The sequence below is a fragment of the Podarcis cretensis genome (assembly GCF_951804945.1).
Source record: "Podarcis cretensis genome assembly, chromosome: 2".
NCBI lineage: Eukaryota > Metazoa > Chordata > Lepidosauria > Squamata > Lacertidae > Podarcis > Podarcis cretensis.
The window spans coordinates 123,302,390-123,315,648 of record NC_137171.1 but is presented as its reverse complement, the minus strand read 5'-3'; the positions used below and the strand labels follow the sequence as shown (position 1 = coordinate 123,315,648).

Below are 13,259 nucleotides of genomic sequence, written 5' to 3'. Positions count from 1 at the left end.
TCAGGTACCATCTTTAGATGTTCTTGTCAGGTAATCTTTTGTATTCAGATCAGGCCTCAATACAATAATATAACATTTTGGCATGAAGATGCAGCCCAGAAGCCCAGCACTGGAGGCTAAGATAGAGAAGACCTGCACGGCTACCATGTACTTCCCCTTGGTGCTCAGGTAGGTGGGCACAAAGGACACCCAAACACTGCAGAAGACCAGCATGCTGAAGGTGATCAGCTTGGCTTCATTGAAGGACCCAGGAAGCTTCCTGGCTAGGAAAGCCACCGTGAAGCAGATGGCAGCCAGGAAGCCCATGTAGCCAAGTGAACCATAAAACATGGCAGCAGACCCTTCATTACATTGTAGGATGATCTGCCCAGGTTGGGAGCTCATGTCAGAGTCTGGGAATGGGGGAGAGGTTCCCAACCAGATAGCACAGATGATCACTTGGACACTGGAACAGGAAAGGACAATGGAGTTGGCCAGACTCTTCCCCAGCCATCTCCTCACCTTGTTCCCTGGCTTTGTGGCCAGAAAGGCCAGCACCACAGTGATGGTTTTGGCCAACACAGAAGAGACGGCAACTGAGAAGATGATGCTGAAGGCAGATTGCTGGAGAAGGCAAGTGGCTTTCTTTGGCCGGCCAATGAAGAGAAAGGAGGACAAAAAAGAAAGCAGGAGGGAGAGAAGGAGGATGTAGGAGAGGTCCCGGTTGTTGGCTTTGACTATGGGAGTTTCCTGGTATTTTATGAAGATCCCTAACACAAAGCCTATGGTTAAGGACAAGAAGAGGGCAAAGGAAGATAGGACAATCCCCACGTTTTCTTCATAAGTCAAAAAGGTGATGATCTTGTGGACACATTGATCTCGGGCCTTGTTTGGATGTTGATCGTTTGGACATTTGACACAACGCTCTGCATCTGCAAAAAAAAAAGACTAATAACAGCCTTATATCTAACAGGACCTTTTTTACTTTAAAGAAGGAAATCTTGGGGCGGGGCATGCATAATGGTATCACAATTGAGAGGGTTCTTCTGCACACCTCACAATAACTCCATCAGATGATTTATAGTGAGAAACGCAGGCTTTTGTGAATTTATGCATTCATTCCTGCTTCTCGATGGACAGGCATTTATTGATTTATGTGTTTCTATCCTGCTTTTCAAGCAGATTGCAATATTAGCAAACAAATAAAATACTAATCTGTAAAGAAGTGGACTGCAACCCAAGTCCATAAGAAAACTCTTCCTATAGATGGTGGCTATCCAGTGTTAATCCAACTCAGAAGAGATCATGAAAATAGACATAAGTAACCTCAGACCTATGCCCTCTTCCTGAAGGGTGGTCCTTTACACTGAAGCCACCCACCTTCCTGAGTGGAGATGGTTCCTTCTGGGCAGAGAATGCAGTCATAGCAGCAAAGTGGCTTTCCTTCCTGAACCATCCTGAGGAACCCAGGGTGACATCTTTCCACACACCTGGAAGGTGGCAGGGGCTAGACATAAAAGCAAGGAGTGCCAAAGGAAATGTGTCAGAGCTAATTTATCCATTGAAATAAGGCACAGTTGGGAAGGATTCAATGCTGACTCCACAACCATGGTTTACCTATAAGCTTGTAAGTGTGCAAAACTATAACTCCATTGCCACTTGAGGTCTGTTTAGTGCAGGGCAGCCAAATGGGGTCACAGGGCCCCCGTGCTCCAAGAGCTGTATTGGCTGCCTGTTTGGTATGGAACCCAATCCATGGTGCTGGGACTTGTATGAAAGGTCCTTAAATGTTCAGGACCCAAGGACTTAAATGAGATGTATAAGAGAAGCCTTGCTTGCCGTCCAACAGACCAGCAGAACAACCTGCATGCAAACACACAACAGGGCCTTGTCTTCTGTGGCATCCTGGATGTGGGAATTCTAAGGAAGGGCAAGCTAAAAGTATAATAAATAATTATACTGCTTCCCTGTTCATTCCTGTGTCCACTTCCCTTCTTCTGTTTATTCTCCTGGGTCCAATTTTATAGTGCATACCTGTCCTCTAAGGTCAAAATAGATGTGGTCAGGGTGAACACAGTGGAAACTGCTATTTTCAAGTTTGCATTCAATAGAATTTTTCATTACCTATTTTACACACATCCTAAATAAACAGATACCCCGCCCCAAGCCTCACTGTTAGATCTTGAATGTTGGCATTGGAAAGCATTTGAAGGAACACACACACACACACACACACACACACACACACAACCTGGTACACTTATTAGACCTTGAAGAACTGGAAAAACTGTGAAATGAAAGAGATAATTTGTCCCACCTTATAGTTCCAATTGAGCCATGCAATGGCGTTCTGATCGATGGTGAACTGTACATCTGAGGATCCCTGTCTGCTGATACTCCCAAGCTTCAATTTAGAAATGGACTTGTTGGTAGACTTCATCCAGTTCACAATGTCCAGGTCAGCTGCCAACTCTCCATTCTCATCCAAGTACACTCTGTCCATGGAAGAATTGTAGAACTGGGAGTTCCCCATGAAAGGGTGGAGCTAGAATGGCAAAGAGAACAGCAGCATTTAGAAGACAGGAACCCACCTTGGCTACTCCATTTCGCCCATTTCTTGCTTGGCTCTCCTTTGACCAGTGGCTGAGAGTTGTGTGTCCTTAAAAAGTTGGCTACATTAATTCAAGGGAACATACAGGTAAGAAGGACTAAGGCTGCCATCCTGTATATGCATATCAGGGAACATGTTTAACTGAACCTAAAATGACGTTTTGCTAGACCTAAGTTAGTAGTGAAGGAAAACCTGTAATTTTATTACACAGCTAGACACAACTGTCTTTCTTCCTTCAGCATAAATGTGGGCTGGCGGAGCTAACTGTTAGGTGTGATTGGAGCTGGTTGACTGACTGTACCAAAAGAGAGCTCACTAATGGCTCCTTGTCATCTTGGGAAAAAGTGACAAGTGTCTATGTTGGAAAAGGGAATACCTGCCATGGCTGTAGCCTTTGAGCTTCCAGCTTCATCACCCTCTGCTGAGAATACGCAGCATTTAAGGCACGTGCCACAGTTTGGACAGTGTTGTAGATCTTGCCGCTGCCAAGAGAGAGGATTCTTTGCAACAAATCTTGTGGCAGCATCTCCCTTTTCTCTCTCTCTCTGCATCTGGTCCAGCCTTTCACTGATGGTGCATGCCTTAAATAGAAACAATTATAATCTGTCTCCACAATCTTTTTCATAAGAGGGAAAAGGTGAGGGAGAATATCATAGTTTCTCCATTCCTTTATCATAATAGGGAAGGAAAGAAAACCATGGATATATTGGAAAGATATGCTACTGTGCATTAAGTCCAAGGTGAGTTCCCCCATAGCTGTTGTGATCAAGACTTTCCCTGAAAGAGGTTTTATTAACATGCCAAATACAAATTGTATCATTTGTATTCCAATTAAGATATAATTGGTGTCCACGTAGTAAACAAATACATGGACTTGTCTCCACTTGAAGAAGGAAAGATAATTGATCACTGCACCATTCTTATTCTCCAGTGGGATATTTTGTAGGATGCCGACACAAATCCCCCTCTCAACGAGAACAGGCATCAAGGTCTTCTTGAACCTCTCTCCGTTGTCAGTTTCTGGCACAAGGAGACCAATAAAAGTCCATCTGAAGTGCTGGAGCAGCTTGACAATCCCTGGGTACAGAGCTTCTTCTTTGGGGACCATCCGGTAGAAAAACGGAAACTGCCTCTTACCATTCACACCATGAGAGACAAAAGCATAGCTGACCTGGGAAGAAAAGAAAGATTGTTGGCTTGTTTTGGCTCAAAGCCCACATAGTTCTTACCTCAGACAACAAACATTTCCCATGTAGAGATAAATCGTCCCAGACCCAGAAAACAGAAGCCCGCTTTTATCTGTATGGATTCCTTGAATTTCTGTTTTTATATGCTTTTTTATACTACTTTCATCTTGCATTTCTAATTTAATGACATTGTTACCGTTTTGATGTTGTGCAACACATGGGTGTTTTTTAAAAAATGAAGTGACTTGTAAAAGTTTTAAATAAATAAAAATTCAGTGTTTCACTCAGAGGAAACCAGTCCACTTTCCTTAGTATTTAGATACACAGACACCTGTACCACAATGTTTCTATCCTATTCCACTTTTACACATACAGAGGGGCAGAAGAAATTCATTGCTATTCAGGTATCCATCTGAATCTGCAAACAAGATCAGAAGACCCAGAGAAGCGGTGGGGTGAACGATTTGTCCAGTTATGAATGAGATCTCTGAAAATACTTTTGTCCAGAACTCTTAATTTGGAGCAGTCCTGCCACGCATGTCACTGGGTTATAATGTTTTGACAGCCCCTCCAGCATAAGGGGGGAGCACCCCTTTGTGCAAAAGATATTAATTGTGGTATGAAGTACCAGCCATGTATTATTTTCATGGAGAGTTCCCTAGTTTGAACCAAAGAATGCCCTGAAGAAGAGCTTACTCCAGTTCTACATGAATTCCTCAGTTGTGTTCTCAGTATGACTACTACTACTACTACTACTACTATTTTAAAACAAAATAAAAAAAAATCCGTCCAGTAGCACCTTAAAGACCAACTAAGTTAGTTCTTGGTATGAGCTTTCGTGTGCATGCACACTTCTTCCGATAGAAGTGTGCATGCACACGAAAGCTCATACCAAGAACTAACTTAGTTGGTCTTTAAGGTGCTACTGGAAGGAATTTTTTAAATTTTGTTTTGACTATGGCAGACCAACACAGCTACCTATCTGTAACTACTACTATTTTAATTATCCATCTTTTCCACTGATGAGAACATAAGGTGGTTTCCAGATAAAATAAGAACAGCTAAAAACATAGAAAAAATCATTAAAACAATACAGTGGTACCTTGGGTTACATACGCTTCAGGTTACATATGCTTCAGGTTACAGACTCTACTAACCCAGAAATAGTACCTCAGGTTAAGACCTTTGCTTCAGGATGAGAACAGAAATCGCAGCAGGAGGCCCGATTAGCTAAAGTGGTGCTTCAGGTTAAGAACAGTTTCAGGTTAAGAATGGACCTCCGGAATGAATTAAGTATTTAACCCGAGGTACGTTCGAATCCCTGCGGCGGGGTGCGCTCCCGCTGCTCGGTCCCAGCGCCTGCCAACCTAGCAGTTCGAAAGCACCTCCGGGTGCAAGTAGATAAATAGGGACCGCTTACCAGCGGGAAGGTAAACGGCGTTTCCGTGTGCGGCTCTGGCTCGCCAGAGCAGCGATGTCACGCTGGCCACGTGACCCGGAAGTGTCTCCGGACAGCGCTGGCCCCTGGCCTCTTAAGTGAGATGGGCGCACAACCCCAGAGTCTGTCAAGACTGGCCCGTACGGGCAGGGGTACCTTTACCTTTACCTTTTTTACCACTATACCTATGATTTTGATTTGAAGTAAAAGTTGGATTTAATAGAATTTTTAAGAATCTAACTAAGCCTTTAATGGTGCCCAAGATACCTATAATAATTCAAATTAATGAGATTGGTTGTCTTGCAGCTTCATTTTTAATAGATACAAACAGCTAAAAACATAGGGAAAATAGATAGGCGAGAGGAAATGAATGTAGCAGGAACCTCAAAGCCACTGAAGAGGATTATCTCCAAAGGAGTGTGCAGCACATCTATCGCCAATAGGATATCATCTTGTTCATTTTAATAAAGTCAGCATTGTGATTCTGCTACAAATTCTGAAAGAACTCCTTTGAGAAGAGATGCTCATTCGAGAGAATCTAGATATGTGTCTGTCCACCAAGAGAAATCACTCCCAAATCACTCTTCTGTCTCACTTTGCCCATCTCTTTTACCCCCCTTTTTAGTTCTCTGCAATGAGGCTCAGCCAGAAAATGCCATATCCCTCTCCATTCCTACCTGTGGGATTTTATAGATGCCCAATGTGCCTGAAAGCAAGATGGAGTTTTGAGAGTCAGCCATTTCCAGAACAGTCAGTAAATCATTCCGTCTTCCACATTTGTAGTTTGGAATATTTGCCTTCCCGGTAGACAGCATGTCTAGCAAAGCGTCATAGGTCACCCTTCCATCAAAAAAGTTCTCATGGATGCTGTAGCCCAGGGTGATGTTGAAGGAGAGCCTGGCATTCTGGTTGAACTCTTGAATGGCAAGCAAGAAGGAGAGCACCTCCCAGTACTTTGTGCTCCCTTTCCTGCAAAAATATACAGATTGTTTCGTCATCCATCCTGCAGTTAGTGATGTAGCAGATTTATCTGAGGGATTTTTAAAGCAAGCTTTAACCGGTGATATAAAAAACTGGATTTTATTTCCAGAATTTTACTTGTGCTTACACTGATTCAGAACCAAAGCCAGCAGCTTAAAAGCTCACCTAATTATATCTCATTGGAAGAGGGAGAGGATAGCCTTTGTGAAGGAACTGCACCGCTAAAAAGGAATAAACGTATTGTATTTATTTATTTTTTCGACATTTGGGGTTGATTTGTTTTCTAGGACAAATCTTGGCTGGCAGTCATCTGACTCTTCTTTGATTTTTAGCATGTTTATGGACCTACAGTCTATAATCAAATGTAGCTCGAAGGTATGATTGTGGGGAGAAGAAATAACTCCATCCCCACAAAATCTCTTACCATTTAAAGCTGGTAGAGGGTGTCCTGTTGAAGGTTTGTTCATGAAATATGGCTTTTGTGGGAGAGATGATCCCACTAATGAGGTGGTCTCCTGGCCTGTAATAGTTGAATGGGTCTATCTGACTCCTATCCAAAGTTAATGAGCATTTTGCTTTCTGCATCTCACAGTCTGCATAAGGCAGTAGCAGCAGCAGCAGAAGAACAAGAAGAAGAATCACCGTCATTCTGGTACTGCCTGGAACAGCCCTCTCCCTTGTGAATGCTCCCCTCAGTTCATTAAATGAAGCCAAACCCTTCTTGTAAAGCTGATGGAGTCCAAGCAAGACTTCACATCTGAAGGTATAGAAGACAAGCTCATGACCACATATTCTGACTCACCTGCCCTAAGTCTCTGTCCAAGCTGTTGATGACATTTATGCCCCTGTCCTTTCCACCTTGAATGCACAATGTTACCTCACGTAGCTCTTGTTTTTGGTTTTTATTTTAATGGCATCAGATATGATCTTTGGACAAATCCCAGAAGTTTTGGTGTGTAGAAATGAGGAGGGTCACTGTGATTTTGATAGCCATAAGGGAGATAAGCATTGGCTCTGCAACATCCTGCAATCTTTACATGGCTCCATCCTCAGGTGCAGGGTTGGAGAAAACATGTTTTGCAACAGCCCTCAGATGTCACTCTAGACTCTAAAATGGCGAAGGGAAAGACTCTCCTCCCTGCAAGAGAGGGGAGTGGTTGTGGCTGGGAGCCGGACTCCGACTCAAGCAGGGGGTGTTTGCCCCCTGCCTCCCACTCGCCTGGCTGGCGCCCACGCCCTCGGCCAGGCACCCAACCAGGTGCCTTCAAGGGGGCGTGTACAGCAGCCTAAATTGCTGCGGCGCCAGCCTCCAGACCTCACTTTTTGTCGTCCCGTCGTGAGTCACCCACCCTCCACTCCCTTAGAGCAGGGTTCCCAGTTTTCTTTTGGCCTTGCTATGGACCTTAGGTTGGTCGCCCTGGTTGTCCAGGGGGCCTGGTAGGAATTTTTCCATTTGGCATTAGGCTTTTTGGTTTTTTCGCCTACCTCGTAGCAATCGTCACAACTTTCGTGGTATTGGTGGGTAGGTTAGGCATTGGAATAATGTGTTGTGGTGTCGAAGGGCTAGGTGTGGCCATCGCCTATGCCTTCAATTTTTGGGTATTCCGTTAAAGGAATCCGGCGGTCGTGTACGCTGTCCGATGCCTGCTTGGCGGGAGGCCGTGGCACGACCCTCGGTGACATCAGGGGAGAGCCTATAGTTGGATTAGCATCAACAGGCTCCACCTACTGGTGAATAAACCCCCTTTGTCTTTTAGACTCACCCTTCTCCGAGTGGGTGGAGTCAGCTGACGTAATCCTATGCCTGAGCCAATACCTTTTCACTTGCTGTAATCAATAAAGTTGTGGCCTTTTCTTTTTTTATATATAGATATTTATTAAAATTTTGCAATTTAATACAAAAAGAAAAGACAACAGACAAAAAAGCAAAAATACACAATTAAAACAAACAAAACAAAACAAATATAGTTCCCATTTCTTATTTCCATTACCTTGTATCCCGGACCTCCTCTCACCTCCCCCTTTTGTATTCCAATTCAGATTCTTAATTCAGCAAATCCTTATTATAACTTAGTATAACTTATTTTAGCTTGTTGTTCAACCTTTACATTACAGCTGGTAACCATTTAATTTCTGTCCAACATCATTCTAACATTCATTAATTTTGCAGTATTTCTGTAAATAGTCTTTAAATTTCCTCCATTCCTCTTCCGCCGACTCTTCTCCTTGGTCTCGGATTCTGCCAGTCATTTCTGCCAAAGTTGTGGCCTTTTCTTGCCCATTAACCTTATATCACGTGTCCTTGTGTTTCATTCCACTGCGCGGGGTTCGGGTCCTTGAACCACAAGTAGCAGCTGAACATATCTAAACTTTTTGGAAAAGCACATTCACAAGAGACAGGGTCAACATTTGGTTTTCAGACAGTGGGGAGGAAACTCTGCTCTATAAACCAGATTAGGCCCATCATATCCCCCTCCCCTTTTGACCTGTATGGCTGTTACGGTCAAAAAAAAAATAGCAAAACAAATAAATTCTTTGCTCTACTGAGCTCATGACTTCCCTCCATCCCTTCAACCAGTTTTTAATTTTCAGATCTTTGTGTCACACTTTATATCCTCTACTTCAGACCTTTATATCCTTATAATCAACTCTGTCTCTTTTTCGTTCTTTTTTTAGATTTTTATTGATACAGCAAGAAAAGAAAAAAGAGAAAATAGAGAAAAAAGAGGAATAACAATAAACACAAAGTTTTCTTAAAAAACAATAAAACATAAATTGGTCTTAAGACTAAAGACCCAACCTCCTGTCTATTCCTTATTTCAGTTTCATATCACTTATTGCCAAACCTCCCATTTTGAGACAAATCCCTGTTTTGATTTATTCTTTATTTTTTTCTGATAGACCATCTAATTTGGCATATTCTGTCAGCTTTTGGATCCAATCTTGTATAGAAGGAATTTCATCATTCTGTCTCAATTGACTATAAAGTTTTGAGATTTACAGTTTTTTCGTTGCAGAATTTATATCAATCCCGCTAGCGTCTTTACATTTTTACAATAGTTATTCATATACTCAATAAATTTGCTCCAATCTCTTGGAAACTTTTGGTCATCTTGATTCTAGATCCTGGCTGTCAGTTTGGCCAATTCCGCATAGTCCATCATCTTCGTCTGCCACTCCTCAATCGTTGGTAATTCCTGCAATTTCCATCTTTGGGCTAATAAAATTCTTGCTGCTGTTGTGGCATACATAAATAGTCTTTGGTCTATCTTTGCAATTTCTTCTCCCATCAAATCAAGCAAAAAAAGCCTCGGGTTTTTTGGGAACGGTATATCTAAATATCTTTTTTAGTTCATTGTAGACCAATTACCAAAATACATTTATTTAATCACATTCCCACCACATATGATAAAAATCTCCATCTTTCTCTCCATACTTCCAACATAGTTTGTTCCTCATCCTATACGGCCAATTTCACCGGGGTTAAGTACCACCCCACCTGACATTTCTTTTCAAGGAGTGCTCAGGAAAGAAATGTGGGTGATTCTTACTCAGTATGCCTTCTGAGAAGACCTACCAAGGCTTGCATACTTCACACTCTTATTCTCTTTTACAGAGAGTAGCAGCTCTCTGCCATATATACCTTGGTCGAGAAGCCAGTCCCCGAAGCTCACCCAAGTTGGGTTGGACTCGATGGCCCTTGTGGTCTCTTCCAACTCTATGATTCTATGATTCTAAGTTCTACTTGGTGCCAGGAGTGCGCAGTGTCTCCTCATCCACCCTATAGTAAAGTGAGCAGAGGTCCTGCTGTCGATGTGAGCAGCAAAGGTTAGCAAATGATGCTTGCAGGTCATCTTTTCTGGATCTTGCCACTGACTCATCTAGTCCAGCATCCTGTTCTCACATTGGCCAAGCAAACACATATGGGAAACCCCACAATCAGGGGTCTTAGCCAGCCCTAAAGAACTCACTCCTGGATTCAAGCTTCATAGAATCATAGAGTTGGAAGAGACCTCAAGGGCCATCAAGTCCAACCCCCTGCCAAGCAGGAAACACCATCAGAGCACTCCTGACATATGGTTGTCAAGCCTCTGCTTAAAGACCTCCAAAGAAGGAGACTCCACCACACTCCTGGGCAGCAAATTCCACTGTTGGACAGCTCTTACTGTCAGGAAGTTCTTCCTAATGTTTAGGTGGAATCTTTTTTCTTGTAGTTTGGAACCATTGCTCCGTGTCCGCTTCTCTGGAGCAGCAGAAAACAACCTTTCTCCCTCCTCTATGTGACATCCTTTTATATATTTGAACATGGCTATCATATCACCCCTTAACCTCCTCTTCTCCAGGCTAAACATGCCCAGCTCCCTTAGCCGTTCCTCATAAGGCATCGTTTCCAGGCCTTTGACCATTTTGGTTGCCCTCCTCTGGACACGTTCCAGTTTGTCAGTGTCCTTCTTGAACTGTGGTGCCTAGAACTGGACACAGTACTCCCGGTGAGGTCGGACCAGAGCAGAATACAGTGGCACTATTACTTCCCTGATCTAGATGCTATATTCCTATGGATGCAGCCCAGAATTGCATTGGCTTTTTTAGCTGCCGCGTCACACTGTTGGCTCATGTCAAGTTTGTGGTCAACCAAGACTCCTAGATCCTTTTCACATGTACTGCTCTCAAGCCAGGTGTCACCCATCTTGTATTTGTGCCTATCATTTTTTTTGCCCAAGTGCAATACTTTACATTTCTCCCTGTTAAAATTCATCTTGTTTGTTTTGGCCCAGTTCTCTAATCTGTCAAGGTCGTTTTGAAGTGTGATCCTGTCCTCTGGGGTGTTAGCCACCCCTCTCAGTTTGGTGTCATCTGCAAATTTGATCAGGATGCCCTTGAGTCCATCATCCAAGTCATTGATAAAGATGTTGAATAAGACCGGGCCCAAGACAGAACCCAATCTGCTTCAACAGAACAGAATCTGCTTCAACCCAACTCATTGTCTTATACACGGCAAAATATGGTAATGATTTGTAACATTCTGCAAACTGCTTTATTTCATCCAAGTGTTATACAGTGGAGCTTCGGGTTATGGCGGGGATCCATTTTAGAGACCCCGCCACAACCCGACAATGACGTGACCCAAAGCGTCGCCTTTGTGCATGCACAGACACAATTTAGCACTTCTGCACGTGCGCGAACGGCGCGAACCCAGAAGTAACTCATTTCGGTACTTCCGGATTTGCACCTGTCGCAAGCCAAGGGTGATGTAAGCTGGTAAGGCAACGTTACCCAAGGCTCCACTGTAATATCATTAAACTTCGTACATCAATTGACACATTTCAGTGACAATATTGAACCTGTGTCTCCTGTGTATCATTGAACATTTACATTTTTAAAAAATGTAGTATAAACACCAACAACTGGGAAGTAGTGTCCTGCGAGCGCTCTAGTTGGAGAACAGCCTTTACCAAAGGTGTCATGGGCTTTGAAGACACTCAAACTCAGGATGCAAGGGAGAAACGTGATGAGAGTAAGGCACGCTTGGCAAATCCTCACTGTGATCAACTCCCACCTGGAAACTGGCCTCCACAGTCACCTACGGACTCATTGTTAAAACCGTGTTTATGGATGACAATCTTACTTGGCTATGAGTGATCACCAAAGAAGAAGAAGATCATTGAACAAATTTGAACCTGGAGTGAAAGACCCAGTTAGCGGTGGTGCATATGCCAGGATTAGGCCTGTTACGTGCTAGCATGAATTGGACCCCCAATGTAACCATGATGACATTATAATTTGTACAGGAAGACTAAACTATTGTAACAGTGATCTAGGCAGAGGAGTGTTGGGGTGAGGAATTGGATGACTGAAACATGTGTGGCCTTGTCTCATAGTAAAGACATCAGTCATATCAATAGGACTGTTTGTGAATTTTTCAGGAACAGTGTGGAAATATGTGGAAAGTCACGCTCCACATTTGCACTCCGGAAAAGGGTGTTTGGAAACCAGCACAAACAACCTTTGGTTGTTGTTATTATTTTGATTACGTCTTGTCAGGGAACTGCCATCAGAGCCAGAGGGAGAGGGAGGGCTCCAGAGGGATTCCGGAGAGCGTCCCGTGATGAGGAGAAGCAGCCCATCTTCTGGGGAAGGAAATCAGTGTAGCACCAGTGGCGCCGGTTTACGCACGAGCAACCCCTAGAACCATCACACATATATTGAGGTTTTATATTCTGGTTTTATTCTGTGAACCGCCCTGAGACCTGAGACCATAGGATGGTATATAAATTCAATAAATAATAATAATACTAATAACTTTTGTGAAACAACTTGTTAAGTTTCATTATGCATGAGTGAATGCACCTCTGTTCTCCAGAATATGGTTTCTCTGTTTATTATTTTTCTATACTGCCTTTTATCCAAAGCACCCAAGGAAGTTTATAATCTTAAAATATTAACAACAATAGTACTGAAACTCAGAGGGTCTCAATTAACACCCTCCCACCAAATTTGGGATGATAACATGGGATCATGGAGAGGTTACATGACACCAAAGAGGTCTGTGCCTTTACTGAATTTATTTTAGCACTCCTAATCAATTTTCACAATGAAAAATGAAAAATTATACTTTAAAAAATGGCCCAGCCATCAGTATAGACAATAAAGTAGCCTAACAAATCCAAACATCAGACTGCTATAGAAATGAAATGAATTAAAAATACAAATGTGCAAAATGAGTCTGGGTGACCCCAGATGAAAACTGCATAAAGACTAGTGTTGTTGAACAGATACATACTGGGATCAGGCAGTGGTACAACAGCATATGTCAAACATTATGCCCAAATGAACATTATGAATTCTTTTTCATCATTCAGGATTTAGGTGAAAGGAAAAAAAAAAAATTGTGTATGTGGAGTTCCTGACTTTTGTGCTGGACATCAATTGTTACAATGTAAAAGCATGTTAAAAATCAGATGCCTTCTTTAGTTTTCGTTGCTCCTTTGTATTCAGATCAGGTCTGTGTAGAATAATGTAGCACTTGGGAAAGAAGATGCAGCCCAGAAGCCCAGCACTGGAG

At 42.8% G+C, this 13,259-nt stretch overlaps 1 protein-coding gene across 1 annotated transcript in view; it reads right to left on the bottom strand.

The window, feature by feature from the left end:
• The window catches only part of LOC307209847 (vomeronasal type-2 receptor 26-like), a gene marked incomplete at both ends in the record, with an annotated part of 161,875 nt that continues 148,616 nt past the window's right edge, over positions 1–13,259 (bottom strand). The window contains one exon of the mRNA XM_079965211.1: positions 1–911. Coding sequence (XP_079821337.1) covers positions 1–911 — 911 coding nt within the window. The remainder of the gene's footprint in view (positions 912–13,259) is intronic.